The sequence below is a fragment of the Temnothorax americanus genome, unplaced genomic scaffold, assembly GCF_048541705.1.
Source record: "Temnothorax americanus isolate GAGA-0224 unplaced genomic scaffold, ASM4854170v1 Scaffold7, whole genome shotgun sequence".
Taxonomy (NCBI): domain Eukaryota; kingdom Metazoa; phylum Arthropoda; class Insecta; order Hymenoptera; family Formicidae; genus Temnothorax; species Temnothorax americanus.
In genome coordinates this window covers 2,705,695-2,729,862 of record NW_027509792.1, presented here as the reverse complement: position 1 = coordinate 2,729,862, position 24,168 = coordinate 2,705,695, and the positions used below count along the sequence as shown (strand labels likewise).

General features: G+C 38.3%; 2 protein-coding genes across 6 annotated transcripts in view; one reads left to right on the top strand and one right to left on the bottom strand.

The window, feature by feature from the left end:
* Crp (transcription factor cropped) overlaps positions 1-16,927 on the top strand; it is a 147,242-nt gene extending 130,315 nt beyond the window's left edge. The window contains exons 4-6 of the mRNA XM_077422356.1: positions 1,324-1,592; positions 2,183-2,619; positions 2,859-16,927. Of these exons, the coding sequence (XP_077278482.1) occupies positions 1,324-1,592; positions 2,183-2,619; positions 2,859-3,252 (1,100 nt within the window). The 3' untranslated portion in view covers positions 3,253-16,927. The remainder of the gene's footprint in view (positions 1-1,323; positions 1,593-2,182; positions 2,620-2,858) is intronic.
* A 1,832-nt stretch (positions 16,928-18,759) lies between these two features.
* Positions 18,760-24,168, bottom strand: part of Sano (CABIT domain-containing protein serrano) — a 128,623-nt gene continuing 123,214 nt past the window's right edge. For all 5 annotated transcript variants that reach the window (XM_077422347.1, XM_077422349.1, XM_077422346.1 and 2 more), the window contains one exon: positions 18,760-20,423. The gene's annotated coding sequence lies outside the window, so the exon portion shown is untranslated. The remainder of the gene's footprint in view (positions 20,424-24,168) is intronic.

Genomic DNA, 24,168 nt, shown 5'->3' with positions numbered 1-24,168 from the left:
TATTTATTCTATGCCCATTTAATTAAATGATTAGGAGAGTCCATTAAAGTCATAGGTCATAGGTATTTAAAATGAGAAATAAACAATTGAACGCGTTATAGTGTATTGAGAATTTAATTTTTAATATTCCTTATAAAACCATATACACTGAGAACCCATTTCGTTGAATCAACTAAATCCTTGTTTGAATATAACAAAAATTTTTTGTTGTGTGAACCAAATTTTTTGTTATGTCTATTAACTAAAGAATTTGTTTGCTTCTATCCAAACAAGGATTTAGTTGATTTAACGTAATGGGTTTCTCAGTGTAATGAATTGAAAACATTAAAAATAATTTAACAACACATCTCTTTTAAATTCATATTAAGCTGGGGAAAAAAATGAAAACCAACGCCAACGGCGCCCGAGGTCGCGATTGCGATCTCGCTGATAACAATAGCCGATAATCACAATTACCGTTGGAAATCACATTAATTAATAAATGTTTGGTTGATTGAAAATGTTTGCAAGAACGATGCACAATTTGCCGCACCGTTATACCGCGTTGTAATCCACTGTAATGTTCTACGATGTCAAATAATGTGCAAATGAAGTGACATACAGGAACGTTACATTCACTTCGCTCTAATATAACATCGAAACAAATGGCCTGGCCTTTGATCCGCGCGAAGTGTAACGGTCTCTATATTTGCTCTATATCGTAAATAGTGACCAGATTTAATTTCGCTCACGATCTCGCATTCATTTATATCACACGGGACGGGTTGTATTCATTTGTACACTGGCATGTCCGCCGGATATCTAAAATACGTTCCGAAAGTTCATTGCGGTTATTCGCCGACTGTAATCTGATTTTACGAGCTTTTCTCATAAATTACTAAAAAACTAATTAGTTTCATAAAAACATCGAGTTGTTTTACCGTAAAAATTGTTTTTTTACGCGCAGCTATTTATCTAACTTCATAAGTCGCGATATTTGAAAAGTAAAGGCAATCACAGATGCGAAAAGAACTTTTGATAATTTTGCTTTGTTTTGGTCAATCTTAGCGCTGATCAATTGAGCCCAGGGGATCGATCACGTAATTTCACGTTAAACTTTTCACTTTTCGCTCTATCTATTCCGCGTGAACTTTTTTTATTATTGACGAAATCACGTTTCCACGTTTCGTCGAGTTACATGATCACGAGTTTATCTGAAAATTTCCACATTTCGCGTTTCCACTCTAGGGGGAAAGTTACGTGATCGCTGCCCTGATGCGCCTATTTACTGGAAGATATTGTGATTTAATTTCTCTCTTATTTCGGCTTCTTCTGCTTTCTCAGGTGTTGTCGTTAGTGTACCAATGCACGTCAGCGAAAGCGGCGACGAGGGCTTGGGCAGCATGTCCCCCGAGCCGTTGTCGGTAATCACAGTGCCCACAGAGGTACCACAACATTCCGTTGTGAACCCCGACGTAGAGCAGCTCAAGCGACAGCTAGAAAGGGAGCGTCACGCGAGACTGCATTTAGAGAAACAGATGAGAGCAATTCAGACCCAGTTGTATCCAGAGAGATTCCGGGACAATCAGCTAATCACTTATCAGCCCCACGAGGTAAAGTTTCTCTTTGGCATTGCTTTCGTTAATTTTTTAAGAAGTGAAGTAAAAGTGGACGCTATTGTGCAAAAATTAATCGATAAAATATTAAGAGAAGAAAAATTGGTTACGTAAATGGAATTGGATCAGCAATATAGAACTTTGTGTATAAAATTGTGATTGTAGAAAACGTTATAAAAGCATGATGTAGAGGCCTTAACTGAAATATCATAGTCTATGAAAACATGTTCGAGCGATTTCGATTGCCGGGAGATCGCTGTTCGCGATACAGAAAATAATTCAACCGTAAACCCGTTCGACCCTCGAGGATTTAAATGCTTCCCGGTTGAAAGATATTGCAAACATTGTTTTAATTGCTCACGTAGATAGCTGCGTCTGATAACAGGTCACTGGCAACGTTGTATACCGTTTTATTATTTCGATTGAATCGATTTATTTTTTCTTTTTTCTCCTTTTACCTGACGGCGTTCCGCGTACAAAACAATCGATCTGGCCTTCGCTGCGAATGAACAAATCGCGAAGGGACACGTTTCGCAAGTGTACGATAATAAAAAAAAAAAATTAACGAGAATCGCTACTTGTCCTAGGTGATCGAGCACACGGATAACGTGCTAGCACAGGAAACGGAAGAAGCAGTGGCCTCGCTTCAGGTGGTATCGGTCATGGCTCTGCCGCCGGTGGGCTCCAATCAAACCGTGGAGACGTCCAGCCCGGACCCAAGCTCGCCACCCTTGTCGCCACAGCCGACCGACATGGTGACGGAAGAGATCAAAAAAGAGATCAAAGAAGTCACCTTCACCCAGAATCAGGTGTTCACGGCGATGGAGGAACCGACTACGGACTCGTACTCGTCGTCAAGTCGCGTCACGTATGCCACTTCGTCCTCCGCAGATTTTAAGACTGGCTCGCCTCAGTACATCACCACGAGTCCCACCAGGTCCTTCTCACCGGCCGCCGAGCCTCAACGGCTACCCAGTGTCCTAGAGGCCGCGATGAAAGCTGAACCCAAAGTCGAGGTGGAGAGGTACGCGTGACACGTTTATTTTACTTTAAATATGATCATTCAATCCCAATTGTTTCGAATGTAGAGGGTAAGAAAAGATCTAAGTGAATAGTTGGTTCGCTTGAAATGACACCTAAGTTTACTTTAAATATCTAATTTGTCTAATATGACAGTCACTAATGTCACATGGCATTTTCTCGCACGAATAAGAGTAGGGTGGGTTGGATTTTGCACTAATGAAAAATTCCTCAATCGCACAGGTTGCCTTCTCCATCGAACTCTCTGGACGACGGTACGCAGACAAGGTTATACATCGCGAACACGTCCCGACAGAATTTGGAAACGATCGTCGAGGCGATACGTCATCTGGAGGGCGACCATCTATTCAGCGATGAACCTGCGCAAGATATGCCACTGGCACTGACCAACAAGCAACAGCAGCAGCAACAACAGCAACAGGCGACGGCGAACTCGACGTCAACAAAGTCTGCGACCACCACGTCCGCTTCCTCTTCTTCCTCCTCGTCCTCGACGACATCTGCCACGGCAACACCCGTGAAACAACGGATACTGCATGCCGACCATTTCCTTCAATTTCATACGCAACAACAGACCCAGCAGCGGCCGGGCGTGATCGTGGTGAAGCATTCGTGATCCAGCAACACCCCACGTCCCGTACACTGAACGGTGCATTCAAAACGACGATGTATTCTGCTTCATCGCGCGAAATCATCGTGATTTATCATTCGAAAATGAGGAATTCCTTTCAGCCGACCCAAGAGATCGAGCGCTCGCGCAGAAATGGGAGAGGTGATAACGATCGGGATAGAATATCATGTGCATTCTCCCTTTGCGCTGAAGAACTCGGAAGATATCCTGCGAGATGCATGAAGGGATCGGATTTTACATATGTTCCTACCACGCGCTTCGTTCGCCTTCGCCTCGACAAGGCTGTTAAGAAGGATAATGCATGCAGTCGAAAGATTTTTAGATAGAGGACAAAGTGATTTTAAATCGCGGACATTAGTTTATAGGTGAAGGCAGAGCTAACTTCGAAGCTTGACGAAAGGATCCTCATTGCCGAGTTGTCAAAACGAAACGACGTTATCGCGCTTTATCTCATGTAAATACTAACGATTCCTGCTGATCAATTCCGACGATCGCCACGAGATCGCTTTGAATCTCGAAGAATCCCTCCCCCTCCTCTCCTTCTCCTCTGGAGGAATATCCTCTTTTCCCGCGAGAAAGTCGTGAGGCCCAAAGTGGACGTTTCTCCTTCCGTTTTAGTAGGTAGAACATTTTTAGGACTTAAGCGAGTACTACCGCGGTAATATTTCTAGTATAAGGCTGCGTATGCTGTATGATATACATATATACAACATTACATACATATATATTATTTGTAAAGAGTATAAAATATATATACATATTTACGTTCTTTTTTTACATTGTTACGGAAATGAAAATACGAGATGACGATGCGAGGAAAAATATTAAGATATAACGACGCGTATATACATATATATATATAAATATATGTATATGTATGTATATGTTCTTTCGATACTTATTACGGGGTTATCACTGGATAAGCGCGAAACGACTAGAAGAAAGTGGAACTATCGAACAACAACAAGGTATTAATCAAAATACATCCGCTGCAACGTTTAATATTTGACATACGTTAGAAAAGCACCGGCGAAGCGGAACTCGCGATCGGTCAGTTCGATCCGCGCGTATGACTTCTTTCTTCTGTGTTTTCGTGTCGCGAGTTGAAAATTCCGTTTAATCTGTGCCAAATATCCCCAGAGAATACCCTTTTGTTCCTTCGTAGTAGATGTAATGTTCGTGATGTAAAAGCGATGGCGCCGGTCGGTACATTTAGTAGACCGAAAAAGCAGCGAGTCCACGATCGCTCGTCCTCTCTAACTTACTCGTCAATGCGATACACGGCGACCTGGGGATGCCGTTTCTGTTCAGTAAAGCGGCGGCTTCTCCCGGCTGTCATTCCCGTTGCGCCGACCACAACCGATCTCCTTATTGGATCAATAATCAGCGTCATTCAACGCTAATAATCGCGCAAGGGCTGAAGGGAAACCGGGACGAGTTTTTCTATCGAGTCATCGTCGGGCCGATGTCTTGCGATTTTCTTCGCGACTTCACTTTTAACCCTCCCGCGTATGATACTTTGTAGGAGTTTTTCTACACGAAACACGGATTTCTTATAGCTTGCGGATACGAGACTAAGAGGCTTGGAATTTACAATTTCTCGTGCCTTTTCGAGGAGAGGAGCGATCGGCTCTCGAAAATGGTTGAACAATCGATCGACCGGCGGGGAGAAAAGGGCTGCAAACGTTTAGTTTTTCTTTTACACGCGTCTATATATTATGTGCATTGTATTTTTTTGTGTTTCTTCTGTTTGTGCGAGTATACTGTTTCACCGAGTGTATTGTACAAGCGTTATCGCTCGTCGAGTGTAGGCCCATAGACCAATTTTTAATTGATTAGTATGGATCCTTTCGCCCGTAATTTACTATTATTACTGATACTATTACTATTATTACTACTATTAATACTACTCTTTTTTTTCTACGATGACGTTGATTGGTGTACGAAAGCGAACATGCGTTTAAGAGTTTAATGCTTAGATATCTCTACGCCTACAAGAAATTAATTAAGTACTTTTTAAGTATATAAGTAAGTTAGCGAGCAAACAAAGTAAGATGAGACGGTAAGAAGTACAATTAAGATTTTTAGTTAACCTTCTAGCGGTTAGGATAAATATAGGAATTGTTTAGCAGAGTATGCAATTTGAAATATCCAGGTTAATATTGTCTATCTGTACGATAAATGTGAACGCTACTCCGTAACTATATTGCGTGTATATAATACCTTTTAGCGGATATCGCATAACACATGATCACCTAGCTGACGTACCACGCTAGAATAAGATAAAACCTTGCCTTTCGTACGTTTCGTCGTTTACATTTAATTCACGGCATCTCATTTTGACAGCGCGTATTTGCATATTTTTTTATGTACCATTGACATTCTCACCAATTTTTTTCCCCTTAGTACGCAGAGATATAAGGACTGTATTAATTTTTTGGGGAGCTGTAGAAGAGGGACACGTTTAGCGGAGCAATTATTTCCGAAACGTACGAAAGGCGTTTTATAGAAGATACGATTCTATCTTGAGCTTTCGACATTCGCGATGAAAGTGTGATCCCGGCGTTTCTGAAGTCGCGGATCTCGAAGGTAATGTACAAAGCTCGATGTCGACGTTCACGCGAGGACGCACGAGGGCCTAAAAAGAATAGACAAATTCACCCTCGTTTCCATCTTTCGTATTTTCTTTACGATTCTCTCCCCAACGGTATAGAACTATAATAAACTCACGGCATTTATATCTTCACGGGACAGGACTTGTCGCCAAATAGAGACGATCGTATCTTCTGTATCTTATCGCGTTAGATCATGCAGTAACAAGATCTACGAGGTATGACGAGCGTGCTATCTTTATTACTTAGACTCGATGCGTTGTCAAGTCAAACGGAAAAAAGTCGCCGTGAAGATTTTTTTGAAAATACGAAAATGGACACGACGTTCGATGAATGACAACAAACTGAATCTTTTCCACGCGAGTCCGATATGTACGTCTCGATTTCCCGCATACGTCTGAGTCTTAATAGTTTCGAAAATCTCGTGCGAGTATCTTCGGCGCTTCCATAATACATAACACACACACACACACACATACACACACACACACACACGAAAAATATATACATATAAAAAATATATATATATATACACGTACGGAACTATATACGTACGTATCAAGTATACGAGTGTTATGCACATACGTGCTGCACGCATTTGAGGAATCTCTTGGCGAGATCCTCGAGTTTCGCAATCGGTACCGATTCTTTCGTTCTCCCTTAACTCGTTTCGTTTCGGCGCGTTTCTACTTGATTCTGCGTAATTGCCCTCGGCATCCCGGTGTGCCGCGATTTGTTCTCGATGGGTGGCAGAATGCAGGAGAGGACCGAATTGAAAAAGAAATTCTAACACATCGCTGCGCACGTGTTGGATAAGATCGGCATTGTTACGGCAACATCATCGCGACAGTCGTGAAATCAAATTAAATTAACTAAGTACTCGATTGAATTGAACGAATCTTTTAATTATTAGCTGTGTTGGTTTGACGTGCGAAAAGTATTTTATCACATTCTTCATTACATACTGACATCATTTGCGATCGCATCACTGCTAGCGTGTGTGTGAACAGAAAGTTTCATATCTGATATTACTAAAAACTTCTTCTAATTTAACGGAGTACATTAGTCATTAAAAAATCGTAAGATTAACATGTTATATATTTATGTTATATATTATATTTTATGTTATATATTATGTATTTTAATTAGAATGTTCTTGCGGAATAATGTAAGTCTATTAATAATGATAATAATTATTACAACCATATCTAAAGTTTATATTAGATATTAGATATTAATACAATTTTTTGCGTTTACAGCAAAATTCGCATTTAATGTTGTTGGACTATTCACGCTATCTGTGATACAACTATTTTGCAACTATCGATATTCCGTCAGATTTTAACGCGTTTTATTTTATATATCTCTCTGACTGTTAATCGTTCACTGATCTAACACGCCCGTCGAAAGTAGGCTTGTATCGAACAGCCGTGATACACTCGATTATTTATAGCTTATTGTTCAGCAAGATTTAATTACAAGCGAGCAGTAAGCCCGCTTTATTTGGGCATTCATACTACGTTGAACTCCGATGCGCTCGCGAATGTTATCAGTATGAATAATGATGATTACGTTGTCGGTCTATCAGCAGCAACTTAAAAATAACCACAGCTTCTGAACTGCACCGAATAATTCTTTTGGACGCAGACATTTATTGTCTTGGAAATAAAGAAACATTTGTTTCCATTAAGCTTTCGTTTGATTCCAACGAACTCGATACGATAAATCTTTTGCATAATGTAACACGTGTGACACAGTAATTGTCTTGCAATTTGCGTTTCATGGAAATTGAGAAGAAAATTTACAAGCAATTTAAATAATTGTTTAGAAACAATTTTAAAATGCTCGCAAAATGCCAATTCTTACCTATATGTGTTTTCCCGATAGTTTTCCGAGATTATTCCGATCATCGCTCTTAAAATCAGTTGCGACACGTGCGTCACGATGCGCGAAAGAATTTGAGAAATCTTTATCGAAAATTTTAAATGTCGATACGTTTTGCGCGAGTTTTAAGGGTGAAGACTCGAAAGGTTGATCTTCGAACGGGGTATCTCATCCACGAGAGAGAGAGACACAACGTAAAGAAGTTCCATTGGGATTGTAACTAGCGATAGATTAAACGGCCGCTCGAAGATCACACGTTTCGTGAGGAAAGAGCTGTCACTGTCTGCCACGGTGACACGGATATTCGATCGACTCGATCGAATCTTTTTTATCGTTGAATATATACATATAAAGTATAAAAATAAATAAATATATATATATATATATATATATACATATGCATATATATATGTATGTATGTGTATATATATAATACTATGGCTCCTATAACTTCTCTACAGCTTCGTTGAAAAACAGAAAAGAATAACAGTTCGCAGGATACGGTTTAACTGGTAAAGAAAGTCGCTGATAGAGTAACGTAAGGGTGTGATGAGGGTGATAGAAAGTGTGGATGTGTAAGAAGGATGAAAAAAGTGACAGCCGATCTTTGGGAATTGCGAGAGCGTGGCTGTGCGAATCGCGCGTGCGATCGCGAGAGCGACGAGGAGGACTTTATACTGTTTAAGATCAATCCCAATTTGTACACGTCGTGGCAAATGGCGACTGAGAGTGGCGCCGAGATAACTCAATCGATCGTCTTCAGAAGACCACGGATTTACGTCGTGGAGGGAAGTAGCGAAATTTCTTTCGGGGTAAAGGAAACGCGCCGGAGTGAAGGAAACTCGAGCGGTATAAAAGAGTTTTAAAAAAGGAGACAGGGATACTCGTCTTTCTCAAACTTTTCTTTTTTGAAAGATCGGGATGACTTTTGGACGTCTTGGAATGTCTGCGATATTAGAATAGTCTTTTACACACAGTCTTCGGGTATTCGCGTCCAAAAGAAAAAATTTAACAAAGGAAAGGAACTAATTGACGCCGACATCGTACCCGTTCGCCTTCTGGAGCGCGTTTGAAATTTGTCACATGTATGAGTAGATGTATCTAGCATTTGATTAAGGTCCGATGTACCTTTTCAGGCGGAGTTTTTGGTATCCCATCAGAAGCTCTCGCATCTCATTGGACTTATAGTAGTAGTCTCTGCATCAAATTAAGATTACGCAACAAGGCTATTTTTTAAGTATTCTTTATGGCTACGATAAGATATGTACACATACATAGGCTTTTTTGCTATACCGATCTCTGTCAGCATTGTATAATGTAACAACAACTTGGCTTCTTCAATTCTGTTAAGCTTAGCAGCTTCATATAGCGGTCTTCGATTATTATAACCTGGTAATGCTCCGTAATTTTCAACAATAATTCACATATTTTATAAATATATCGAAAAAGATATATATTAAAATTTGGCGACGAAAACGTTTCGCGAAATCGAGTAATTATTTTTTTAATCGAGCCAGCATCCCGCTCTCTTTCGCCACGGGCCCGCCAGGAAAGATGTATATAGCGTAAAACCATAAAAAGCGTTAGAGTACTGGCGGAAGAATGTACAACAGAGAAGTAAATAAGTAGATAGATTTGGTAGAAAGACGAGTGGGACGAGAATGAGAGAGAAAGGAATAGGGAGTGCGTGAACACAAGAGAATACTAGACGGTTATGTAGATCGTGCGTATATAAAATAGCGTTGTAACGAGTAGGTAACGACAGATTCCAGAAGTCGTTTTTCAGGAACAGAACTGAGTAGCGTGAGCGTTCTCTTGGCGTGAATTTGCGAGCGGAAGAAAAGAAAGAAGGATGTGGGAGGGTGAGTGTGCGTAGATGTAATTTGTAGTGCGCCGAAAAGATGTTTCCTTTTTTTTAATTTTTTTTTCAAGTTCTTGAAATATATTTCTTTTTCTTTTTTTCTTCTTAAACGAAACATTTTGACTGGACTTGAAATCATATCGAAACTCCGTATCCGTCGACTGAAGAATGATCCGGGCTCACGCGGCGCGTGCTGAACCAAAGACGTGCAATATAACAATTATCTTCAATATCACAAAAATTGAGAAAAGAGAGCTGCGACTGAAAAATTCATTCGTATATCGTATTTTTCTAGCGTAGCTCTCGTTTAACTTGAATTGAGAGGACGAGGGAGAGAGTTGGTATTATTACCAGACAAGCAGAGCTCATTTACATCCTCGCGAGAGTCTTTAAGGCGACTGAAGATATAATTTTTTAAAATATGACGAAAAAATGACTACTTACCGGCTCGAAATAATTTTAATCTTGAAATATTTCTGTCTTTTGTAACATTTATTTACGTACTTCTTGAATTTCCGCATTCGCATTATTTAATGTTTGATAGTAAGAATGCATACCTAACGTAACGTCGCTTCAAAGGAAATAATTTTAATGACGAACATTGAGTGAGAAGTATGTAACTAATTGTCAAGGGATAGAAATCTAATTAATAAAATTTGTGTCAAATTATCTCTTTCGAAGTTTAGTTTTCATTTTTTCTTTTCGCGACTTGTTACATTTCTCGCAAGTGATCTTAAACTCGTGTGGTTAGCGTCGCGAGTAGTAATGAAATTGCCTGAAATACGTAATGACATTTTCAGTAATTAACGTTATCTGAAAAATGTCGAGAAAATATACCAACTATCAAATACACACTAAACGAGACGCTTTACTCGAGAAGCTTGAGAAATTCACCGATACACTCTTGATTTTTTTAAAGGCATTGAAGACAACTTAATATTATAACACGACTAAGAATAAGAGAAGCATAACGTCGACCAAATGAAAAAATCCTGTTAGAGTTTCATAGTGCAAGACCGATACAGAGGATTAATATAATACAGCAATGCATCGCGTTGTATGTGATAACGAGAAGTGGGGTAAAGCATTTGCAATTTGTCTATTTCAATTATTAATGTAACAATATACTAGTCTAATCATTAGGAAATCGAGTTTCGTAAAAATTTTAAAAAATCATATACAAGACATAGAGAATAAACGAGTGTAATTGAATTATTGTCGAGTAAAAATTGGCCACCGGAATTTACAAATATTGATATATCGCTCATATTGCAAACACGCGATGTATTACTCCAGTTTTACAATTTCCATGGACCGTCCAGTTGAAGAGAAAAGAGAGGTTTACCGAAAAAAAAAAAAAAAAAAACGTGGCTCCTTTACAGACCATCTTTTTACACTAATAATAGTCAATTCGAATTTAAAAAGTGTTCGATCGTCTATTCCATTAAGATTTCAGTCGAGGAATCTACCCGTTGGTATCTCACAATTTACACAATACGCGAGATAACTCGATTAAATTAGGCTCGAATCGTCGATTGTGAAAAATAATGAATCTCAATCAATGAAAATTTGGCTATCCGCGGATAATTATTCGCGGAATTTTTCTGACTTCAAATAGAATGTATTACGAATCATAAAAAATACAATTTTAGCAAGGGCGGTGGTAAAACAGCGCAATCGAATAAATCTAACAGACGGACGAACCGAGTCGACGAATCTTTTCACGTTCATCGCTCGAAGTTACTATTTGTCTACGCAAGTCAAAGAATTCCAGGGTTGCCAAGTGCAGTAGTAGTCTTTCAAACTTTTTAAGAATATATCGGTTTCTTTTTCAACCTTAACACAATGTCATCAATCTAATTTTTACCTTCGCATTCAATTTTCAAATAAAATGGAGACGGTATATAAAAGGCACGTTTGCTAATGACTTTAAATTAAAGAATTAGATGAGCTGAAATTGATAAACCGGATGAGACATTGCGACACGAGAAAAAGAAAGATGATTCTTAAGAAAATGGATTTAGACGATTACTGCATTGACAATGAATCCTTCAATTGTTGCACGAGTTTTCTATAGTCACATATCTATCCAACGGATAAAGTCATCGTTTCATCTCTGACAATGACCACAAAGCAATTTAGCTTTTCTAAGCAAAAAAGTGAGAACAAGAGAAAGAGAGGTGGGGATCGTTCTCTTTAGAATACGCGCTTTTTTTCTATGTGTAGACAACCGATAGCCTGACGCAATACGAAGAGCATCCTCGATGTAGTATCGAGTATCTCTTCTTTTTACAAAACTGATGAAACACAGGAGAATAACTTCTCGAGACTGAGACAAGAGAGCCGTGACACCGACGAGGGTATCGGGGTGAGCGCAATTAATTAATAATAATTAAGAAAACAGTGGAGACTAAACGCGATTGAGAAAAAAGAATGCAAAAGTTCCTCAAGTTCAAGCCGCGTTTGCCGCGTGCGTTCACATTCCCGATAAACGCGATTTTGCCTGACGAAGCGAATGTCGTCCGCACGTCGTAAACGCCGCCCACACCACAAGAACAGACTGCCATTGAGTTTCGAGTGTACTCGTTTATAATAAATAGTTGTAATTGACCGGGACTAAGCCGATCTGAGAGATAGATAGAGAGAGAGAGAGAGAGAGAGAGAGAGCGAATGAGGGAAATGGGAGATGAATGCGTGACCGAGTGTGTTGCGTGATTTAGTGGCGGATTTACTGACGCAAATGAGCTCATTTGTCACCCTTGAAAATCGTTTTATAAATTCTCCCTCATAACTATTCCTTTCTTGAAAATTTGTACTTATTAATGAATAGCCATAAATCTCGGTAACGGCGACGCGAAGAAGAATAAATATTCAAGAGGCAATCATAAATTTCAATTAAAGATTCGAAATGAAAACGTAGTTGAAAGAATTCCTTCTAAAAAAAATAAAAGAATGAAATAAATGTCTAGAGAAATACACGTCACATATAAAAAATATAATTGAATTATCTGAGAGATATTGCTCGACACTTTTTTGTTTTCATCTCGAGTCTTTATCGCTCATCATTTTGAAATTTTAAATCCATCACTGGGGTGAATGTACGAACGTCTGTAAGAGAGAACGGGACGACCGCGTGTAATCCTTTCGCGTGAAGTCTTCTTGGGCTGTAAAATCCAAATCTCTGTCACCAAGTTCTACCGCGAAAGAGGACGACGTCGTTCCTTGACGTTAGCCGGAGACACGACGCAGTCTATAAATTGGCCGTAGGATTGTGTTGATCGTACGTTCCGATAAAAGAATGAACTAACTCGGGAACCGATTCGAGACGAAGATTAACGGCGAGAGATTAACGAGTTTGGCTGACTGACAATTTATTCTAAGAGAAGAGTCTGTGTATGAATCGGTAATATAAAATGGAAGGAAAAAAAGATATAATTCTCTGTGATGTATTTCTATGATTTAATTATATGTAATTATGGTTATATTCTTACGATTATGATTAATTAATATATTATTTGCGAATAAATTGCTGTGCAAGTATCAATTAGTGATTAGTGTAAGACAAAAAAATTGCGCGATCGAGCATTGCCAAGAGGCGTATATCGCGTTCCTCAGTATCCTAGATACTGAAACGTGAGAGATCGCACAAATCGTATAATTTATTGCACTATGAACACGATCGTTAATCGTTCCTGTCGAAAGTCGAAATATGGGAATCCATATATAACCGGAAAGAAAAACTGTTTAAAATTTCTTTCCGAGGAAGCCGGGAAAGAAAGGGAATAACGTTCAACAAAATACGTATTGATATTTTCGCGCGAGGATATCTCATTTTATCCGCGTTATTTATTTATAGCCGATGAGCGAGTAAAAATATTATACGATTTTCTCAACGAGTATATTTAGTGCAAGAGCGTGAACTTGCAGGAATTATATATGTGAATTTCTCCAAACGAAGAAATTCGCAAATACTCGCTCATTTATCAGCACCCAATATCGCTGTGAAAGATTTTAATAATTCGTCAGAAATGCGTGTAATATAATTACACATATAAATTTTATTGAGAAAAAAATTCTATGTACGAGAAGAGAGAAATTAGAATAACATAAAATAACTAATCGAGATTTTAAACAGTTAAGTTTCTAATTATTAATATATTTCTGCTTCCTCCCCCCTTATGCTTATCTTTAAGAATCAAAAACATGAATTCTCCAAGGAATAAACAGTCTTGTGTGTCGATCATTGGTATTAATTACGTATGCTACGTAAAATAAACGGGGATATCAAGAATGAGGCGTGTCACGACGCTAGAAACGATCGGAGAAGCGATAGGAAAACTAGGTATATAGTCATTTAGAGTGCCAGGAAGGAAAGGAAAGAAAGAGAGAGAGAAAGAGATGAATTGAGAAAAAGAATGCGTCGATTTTTTGCGAGTGAGAGTGCGAGAAAGATTTTCGTCGATTAAGCTCCGTAAAATAATAAGAACGCCGACTGCATCGCGGCGACTCGAGCGAATATCGGAAGTATAAGTACTCGTTAGAATTTGTGACGGGGGGAACGATCCACATAATTCGTTCGGGTCGGCGGATAGCGTTAAGAATTATGATTACTATCGTACGAGAAATAGAAGAGGGATATCGGATGTGCGGCTGGAAAAGAAAGCGGAGGTTTCGTGCTAAGGCGACTTTTAAGGCGTTCGAGAGCCCGAATCGGGAACTAGCTCAGAACTTGGAGGAAATCGCCAATATTATACAGGGCGTCCTTGATCCAGGGCATTCCTTGGAATCGATATTTTCTCAAAGAAAATTTGAGCGGGAAAGAGGCTTCCGAGAGTTATTAGCGATTGAAAATGAAATGATTTTCGCAAAATAATCCTCGGAAGGCAAATAAATGGGAAAAAACATATTTTGCGATTAGTTTAATTTAACGTAACGTTTTATCATTAGAGATTAGAAAGTGCGGAGAAGTACGAAAATTATGATATTTTGTCTAAACAAAAATGGATCCTAAATTGACCGAGGAAACTTGATTAAAAGGACACCCGACATTTCGACGACACCCTGTATTACAGGATTCCTTTCGAGAGAAACATACGCGAAGCGATATATTCGGCTCTTATCTGCTATTTCTATTCTCGATTGGTACTTTGCCATGCATGATTATTCTGAATTTACTGAAAGAAGAAAATGACTGAAGGTGGTCATTATACGCGAAAATGTGCCGGCTACACTTCAATTCAAAATCACGTTTGTGAGATCAGTGCGAAAACAAAATTGTTGTTATTTTTGCATCAAGGAATCTCATACGTTTGTCTGAATCGCTTACTGCGAAAATGTGCCGCAATAACGAAAATAAAATTACTAACAAATGATTTATTCAGCAATCATTTAAATAATAAAATTGAAATAAAATTATGTCACTTTTATCAATGCAAATATCAATGCAAACCTTTTACTTTTTTTTATTGATCATCAACAAAAGTTTTCTTTTATTGATCATCAACAAAAAGATCAGTTATATACACTTTAAAAATGATATACCTAATGAAATAAATCGGAGAGTGATACTCCAGAGTTGTCGCGGCGCATTATTAGCGAATAATAGCGAGATTACCTTAGTCGGGCAAAAGCGAGCGAGAGAGCGGACATGGGAGAGAGAAAGAGATAGCGAGAGAGTTAGAAAGTGCGTTAGACAAAGATACGTAAAAGAGCGCGAAGTGTCTTATAGAACTAATGGAATTCCTCTGATGCGCGAATGCACGGAACGCGCTAACACAAGCAGCCACCTCCGAACGAGAAGTCTTCAATACCATTTGCATATTGCTTTATTGTTACACGAACATTATAACGATATATTGCATTTAAAAAAAGGAAGGAATATTACAGGTACAGCGGTACGCATACGATTAAAGCGTGAGTTCCACGGCGACGATCGCGCGGACAAGTTTTCGACGTATAGCTCGCGAGAACTTTGTCATTTCGCGCTCGGGATTTTCGAGAACGCGTTTCCAGCATCTCCGGTCTTTTCTCGTGAAACGGTCGCACGTGTCAAATTTTGACACGATTAAAAGTCGACGGTACAGAGAAAGGCACCATAAAAAATTTACCATCTGTCATTCAGCTATAAGTGATTAGCTGATCGATAAATTTTCCAGGCCAATGAGATGCGTTTTACTTTTTTTTCCAGTGAAGATAAAATATCGTTTTTCGCTTATCGCACGATAATTCTGGAGGAAACTCGAGAATTATCGGCGGGTTGCATAATAAATCTGATTTGCGCAAATCATGTCCGATCCGAAAGACTCTTCCGCGCGATCAGAACATATTCGAGACGTCCTGGAACACATACATACTTTAGATACTACGCGTTACGTTTTTGTATTTACGATGAAAAATCTACGAGATGGGAGACGGACTTGCTTTTCCCTCTTTTCTACTACTTTGTATATTACCAAATAATCGTTAATTAGAAAAGTTATTGTAACTAGCGTTTCGTTATCTTAATCAACAAGATTTTATTAAGCGGAATATATAACGACGGCGAACGATATCGCTTAACCGTCGTTATCGCAACGATGCGGCCTGATTTACGCGTTCCTGTTGTTGCTTTACGTGATTTACACCATTTAATTCGCGTGTGTACTTGTCAACGAGCGGGAGATCGACGTTTATCACCGATTCTTCCTCCATCTCATTTCCCTTCGCCTATAAGAGAATCTTTTAGCATTCGATTCACGTTGCGTAAAATAATGTTTTTCATAGCTCGGAAAGTCTACCAGCATTTATTCGACTTATTATAGATACGCGAAACTACGTTGATACAAGGCAACGTTTAATAAACGTGATCTCCCGCGTGACAATTCTCCTTTTTAAGAATTTCTGTGAATCAAGTGGCATCGTTCCTGAATATCTCTCTCATTATACGATAAAGTATAATAAACCTCGCAAATCTGTCGACGTTGGAAAGCAATCGACTGGTTCCTTAGAAGCCAGAGAGCCAAGAGATTGCGCCAAGAGAAGTACAAATCATAAAAAAAAAAGAAAATGGAAAAGAGAAAAAGATGGTAAATGCGAAAAAAAATCATTCGAAGATGAGGTAATGTGACTAATACCGAAAAAGGTGTAATATTTGACTTTAGTTTCATCGCTTTTCATTCATTACCTTTGATTATATTATTGCTTGTAACATTCATTCGAAATACCTTGAATACAAAAAAAAAGTAATAAACCATGTTATCCGCTTGTTTCGTCCCTTGTATAAAACCCTACCTGTGATACACTAATAAAGCAAATTGGATTTCGATACGTGCGACTTTTGTGCAACGGTATATTCAGTGATTGCGATTTATTTTATTTACGATAACTCCACCGATAATTTATCGAAATATTTATATATTACGAGCTTTTCCTTTCGAATCTCCTCGCAAGATTAAAAAAAATTAACTTTCTGCTCAAAGTTTAAAATGTATAAATTGATAGCAAAAAGTGTATATATAACTAAAGACAGTATTACTAATATATTGATATATTATATAATATATAAATTATAAATAATCAATCAATAAATTACTAGGAGCTGCAAAAGAGAGGTAAAAAAAAATCCTTAATTTTTTTATGAGAGACAGAGAAGTATGAGCACAACGCAGCGGATTTATTTCATTATGATTTTTATTGAAACACTCTTTAGGGTACACAAGCTCTATCCTAGGTAAGCATTAAAGTAAGTATAAAAAATGAACAACTGCTTATGGAATCACAAAGTGTGGATGTCTGCCCTTCTTACAATCATTAAACGTACTTTTAACGTGCATACACGAAGGCACAACGATCCTCGACCCTTACGCGCTGAGTATTTCGCCGCGAGAACGATGTTGAAGTGATATATCGCTGAGCCGATCGTGTAATTATAGCACAGATCTGTTCGCTTTAGTTGCTATTATTTTGCCTTTTTATGCAAGGAAGAACGGCTAAAACGGCCAGGCCTCGCGTTATTCGAAAGCAATCGATCGCTCGCATGGAGATCCATTGACATCCAATATGCCCCAAAGGAACTAGAAAAATAGATTCTAGCTGCGCGCAAAACGCGTGATATCGCTATTACAAGCTCCCCGCTGTAGGTTCTTTCGGCGCTCGTCGTCATGGCAAAATTATATACTCTCCGAGAACATCGACATACGAAATAAGCGTATTCGCTCGGTACACGCTTATAACACACAGAGTTCTGTCGTAAAGGGGACCGAGTGCCTTCTATACAAATTCATTACGCGATATAATATATCATGATGATAGAATCTATACTTCGTATTATAAATCTAAAAACTTATTGTACACATTGTAATATAGCTAGCTCATTGTAACGAATGTATCCTGATTATTCTCATTCAGCTCTCGTAAATTCTCTTTTTGAAGAAGGCCACTTGTTTCCGATTTTTCTTCCGAAAGAGCTTCATTCTTACTGATAATTGAAAACAGTTTGTCAGTGCTCTTGAATAAACAATTTAATTATTATATATGAGCGTAATTAAAATATCCTCGGATAATTGTCGTAATTATATATTGCGCTTCTTCCGCTATTGAATGCAGAATGGCATCGTCTCTGTAAGGCTAGTACAACGGCTATTCTCATACTCAATTATAACAAGGCTTCACCTATTCTATTGTTTGCTTAACGCGTATTAAATAATCACAAAAATGAGACCAAGGTCCAAACGCGTCCTTTGGTCGGGACCATCAACCGAGAGAGGTGGTCTCGCACCTGACTTTAAATGAGAGTCTGTTCCTTATCGTCCATGCGATCGCAGGCGATATCTGTTGATGGTTTCTCTAACATTGCGATGGAAGTAAGTACAATATATAATTTCATGATGTTTCATCCAACATTACTTTGCTCCTAACGCACAGTATGAAAATTGAGTTCGCAAAATAAAAGTCTAAAAAATTCAACATATACGAAACAGGGAACAACCAAGCGCTCAGACATTTTTTCAAACTGTCCTGTTAATTACGTTCGACAGAATTTTATAAAAAAGCATGAGCTTAAGTGTTTCTCTCTTGCCGTATTTAAGCGGCAAATAAAAAATTTAGTCGCCCAATTCATCTAATCTGATATATTAATTGATATCTTTAAATAGACAAGTCTATTTAATAAAGATTGCCATCAGATTTTCCTTTATTGCCGAGGCGATATACAAAGCGTGGTAAAATTTATTTATCTGATCGTAATGTTGTGTGTGAAAGTGCCGATGTACGCAGATTACGAGCATTCAGTTTATTCTCTCGAGTTCAAGTTAGATATATACGATCACAAGTGCAAGTAGGCGGTATTACATTTTCATAACTTCTACCAATTTTTCTCGACGATCAGCGCTAAACGACGTCGATTCGCCATTCAACCCGACGCGACGACGCGAAAGTAAAACGGTAGCGATAACTGTAATAGAGACACTTTGATAATGGAAATATAAAGTAACTTACGCTTAAAACATCCTTAAACAGTAAAGTAGAGTATAAAGTATGACTTAAGTACAACCATAAAAACTTGGTCATTATTATGGCATTCGTATCCTTAACTACGCGGCTCGCCAGACCGCATCCCTTCTGACGGCGCGTCTCTTTATAAAATGAATCTACTACTCGTATACGAGGCGAATGTCGTGATTCACGCGTGCGCAAATCGTGTTAGCTTTTCAGACAATGCGCGATTACATACGGCATGTAGATTCCGACCCTCTTCGCGACTTTCCGGTTCCCATTCTCAATCGATGACAAAGAGTAACGAAGGTATAGTTCCGTGACAAATTCTTCGTCTTTTGTAATACGTATTGGAGATTGAAAAATATCAACATTATTATTAAAAAAGACAACATACATTGCATTATTATATTACAATAGCATGGATCATATCGATAATTTGTAATACTCGTCATTTTATCAAATAATTGACCTATACTTTTGTTTAAAATTTATCACATTTGAGATATAATTTTTTACGTATCTGATTATTGAGAAAGAAATTTGCATCTCTAACTAAAAATTGGGCAAATCCTTCCTTTTCCGCAACGAGACGAAGACAAAGTAAACGAAATATGCAAAACAATATCAAGCGATATGTTTTCGTCGTAGGGATAATTTTAATCGTGCTAAATATCAATCCTCAATTTTATAGGTAGGACAAATATTTGCGTAGTCATTATGTAGAATTTCTGATTTACGAACGGATCTGTTTTATATAGATTAAATTATGTTATACGTACCGGAAGATCGATCATTGTTACTTGGGATCTTACAAAGTATCGGCTTCCACTATTTATGCTTCGTCGCGTTTCGATACCGATCTCGATACTCTTTATAACACGGCGTCGCCTTTCTCTATACGAGAACATTCTAGTAATTCGCTCCTCTTTTCGTGACCTGAACATATCCTCTTCCGCTGCGTCGCTATTTTTGATTATTCCACTTATCGTTAATCGACGATCACAGGAAGTACGCGGCGTTGATCAGGCTTTTGGGTCTTTCATATGTGTCGTGTATGTGGGTGTGAGTATATGTGTGTATGTATGTGTACAGCATGTATATACATGCAGTCGTGTGGCGGACGACGAGTTTGAATGGCTTTCGCAGCTGCGATATATTAATGCTGAAAGAATGGCGAAATCGCTGGCAGAAATGCATCGCGTCCTTCTATGCTTCTCCCTTGAGCTCCTGTTGCGAATTTTGATTAGTTGAACGAACGACGCCGGAGATCCACGGCTCTTCATCTGAACCGCTCTTTGCCTTCTTCAGCCCTTCGTCGGTTGAATCTGCAAGCAGAATTAAAACGACAACATTGTATATAAATTGATTTATAAATTAATGTGAGTATTAGAAAAATTAATACGATATATTCAAACGGAGAGTTGAGTCCATAATAAGATTTATCTTAAATATAAAGTCATATTTGAATCTCACAGATTCGATCCATTTCTTCTTGGTACGCATCACGCAACAATTTCATATTAATTCAATCATTTATAAAGTATTTTTTAAAGATAGAGATTTGTGGAATATGACAAAGAATGTGAAAGTGAAATACAGTCACACATAACTAAAATTTAATTAATAAAACAACAGTCTTCTCTATGTTAATAATTTTATGTTAAAAAAGTTTTTTAGGTATATGAGATATATATAGATGCAAGACATATATTTTGGCGCATGAAATGTCATTGAAAATTTCATGTGACACTTTACGAACTGTGCCTTTTTCAATCTTGACCGCTGATGAACAGTTATCGCACTGCCGGTAATAAAACACGATACATGCGGAACGTTACCCGGATGAATAAATGGAAATTATACTTCGATATTTATGGCGTCGTTAATTGAAAGTGTCACTTCGGCAATAACTTAGGGCCGTATTTATAATCGTTATTTGAACCTCGAGAGTATATCGGGTAAAATATTTATAAACGGAATTTTATATCCTGAGATGATCCTGAGGCTGGATGAAAAGTTACATTTTAATTAAAAATCAATTGAGATTGCGTACTCAGGAAAGGAGTGGAATGATCGTGTATGTAAATGAAATCTAACTTAAGTTTCAAGATATAAAAAGTAACGCTAAGAACGTACGTTTAGATGAGATTTGAGTTACGATTATAAACTGACCTTATAAAAATCTTAAATTTCAGATAAAAATCAAACAATCTACTAAAGACCTTTATGATACAAAATGCTGTACTTAATATTCCAAAGCGATGCGTCAATTTTTTATAATTGGAACGCAGCTAGATGACTTAATTCCACATCACTCATGCATGATTAGCCATTGACCGATAATTAAGCGGTTCTCTGGGAAAGTGCGCTGAACATATTACACGCGAATTTGGCTCAGCGCGGCAATTACATGCTTCCCGATAAAATTAGCGGTCTAATTGGGAAAGTAGCGTGATTGCTCACTGTTAAACAACCAGCGAGGCCGAGGGTATTCTATGTTTAGGCCTCGACCGGATACCCCGACGCGTACCAATAATTTGACGTAATTTAATAAACGCGACCCTGCTCTCTCGTCTGCGCGCGCGGGGTCGTGCGACTGTTATTACCGACAGTTTGATCGTATCTCAGTAGTGCGTAATGATGATGCACCTAGTCACTGGCATATAGTAGCGGCCCGATCATCGGTCATGCAAATTGGCGCTACAGAATGCGGCGGATCCCCCCCCCTTGCCCGATTCCCCCCTGTCTGATCCATCCCATCGTATACCGGTTTAGAAAACAGTATATCGATATTAAGCTTACGATCGTTATATTTGTACACCCGTAATTTATTGCGTTCGTTAAGTTACTTCTTCGATTCCCCCGATGTTAAATCCATAATGTTCCGAGGGAGAGAGAATCATTTCCGCGAGGCCTAAAATCTGTAGCACGGTTGAGTATTTAATATATCGCACCTCTAGAAGAATACTGTCACAACTCAAAAATTCACAATTTTCAGGAGAGAGGAAAAACAATTTTAAACGATGAGATAACTATAACGCAATTACAATTACGATATTATGTTTTATAATGAGACTTATACTGTTTCTTGAAGAGGTCTGCTGCGATTTACTTGTCAATTTACTTATGACACTATTCATCCAGCGATCGCAACATAACCGGTTTAAAAGAGTAACGACGCTTCTGCCTCGTGCAGCAGATTTCGCATATAGATTACAGACTTGTGACACTATTATAGCACGTAGGTAACGTTTTGGCATATTTTTTACATAGGCAAAATAGAATTTTTTTGCGTTGTGACAGTATTCTTCTAGGAGTGCGCTATATGTAGATTGAATTTGAACATCAAAATTGCTTAATAACGACAACATTTACAACTTTTAATTTTTAACAACGACGTTACTATTGGTATAATGATTGTAAAAAATTAATTTTGTATCTTAGTATTTATATTAATATAGGGAAAGAATTTTGTATGATAAAAAAGCCTTTATGCGTCCAAGCAATCTTCTCTTTCTCTCTCAAGCCTAAAATTTATGTTTTTCTGTCGTTCTATTGTTACGTCCAATATGTTATTATTTATTATGTTTTCTAACTAGGTCAACGTCATAATACGTTATAATACGCGAATCGAGTATCATTCTAAACGCTTATTAAATTCTCTTTTCAACGCATAACACGGGGTCATAAAATCTCCCGAAATATCACAACATCTGAAACCGCAAGATATGATAATTATGGTCTCCTTTGAAGGCACACAAACGACGCTGTGCGTATAAAAAAAAATAGTAATCTTCCAGTTAGTGGATTAATGTCCTCGGGGTCCAACGGGCCGCGCGGACGAATGTTAAACAGCGGGACAAAGAAATCGGCACGCTCTTTCATTACAGAATGAATTCAATGTTACTGCCCAAGTATTTAAAACACCGTCTTAAATCTTCGAGACCCAATAATCAGTTTGGAAGCTCGTAATTCTCTGAACACGGGCGAAAGAGGCCAGAATCGACGCTTGCGGCGTGGCATGTCGAGAAAATGAAAAGATCGAAAAATATGTAGTGGCTTCTGGAAGTCCGATAATTGGAAATAAAAATTTTAAAAATTATCTTGTTTTTTTTTTAATATTAAATTCATTAATAAAATCTGCTATTTGTAATAATTAAATTGACAAATAAAAAATGAATTTAAACACTTCTATATATAATAGTAACATTTGCAAAGTTTAATGTCAGAAGGAAGAGAAATTTTTACACATTGAAATATTTCTTAAGAATTGTAAAAGATTAACAATCAGAAATTATCTATTTTATTTGAATTTTCTTTTCTAAGAGATAAATAATAATCTGAGAATGTTTCTATAGTTATGAGTTGCAAGAGGATAACTCAGCGGGGGCACTGGATAAGAATACACCAGGCAACTTCGACGCGTCAGAAAAAGCACGACGAAAGGTACGCGGATCCGTGTTTCGAGGCTGACTTTCGTCTCGGGCAGCAATTAAGCATGCCGATAAATCCGACGCGCACGAGAGCGAGTGAAAACCGAGCGAGAGAGCCAGCCCGCCCCGTCGTGGAACGAGGGAGCGAGCGAGCGTTGTTTATCACTCTCCTCGCTACATTGCAATTACGCGCGTCGCCGTAAAAGATTTTGCGCATACGCGTGATCGTAAAAAGCGGGGGAGTTTTCGCCAAGGTCCGCCTTCTAGCGACGATGTGGTGGTAGCCGTCGATTTAATTCGATTTAATTTATAATTGGCCGCGAAACTCGTTTACAAGCGATCAAGTATCCCTTTGTTTGTTCTTGGCGCGACTTGTCGTCTCGCGACGCCCGCAATTCACGAATTTTTCTCAATGAAGGATCCGGTGAGCATGCATCATCCGCGGTATCCCCAGGACAGTGATGCTAGAATGTGAGAAGGCACAAAAAGAAGGCACGTACATAACAAAATATGTAATACTTATGAGTTATAATCTACCACATAGCTATCTTATAAAGAACACATTAAGGAAAAATCATTCTTTAATATTTAACAGTGCATTAGCTGCGAATAATTTCTGGAAGCATTCGACTGTTGC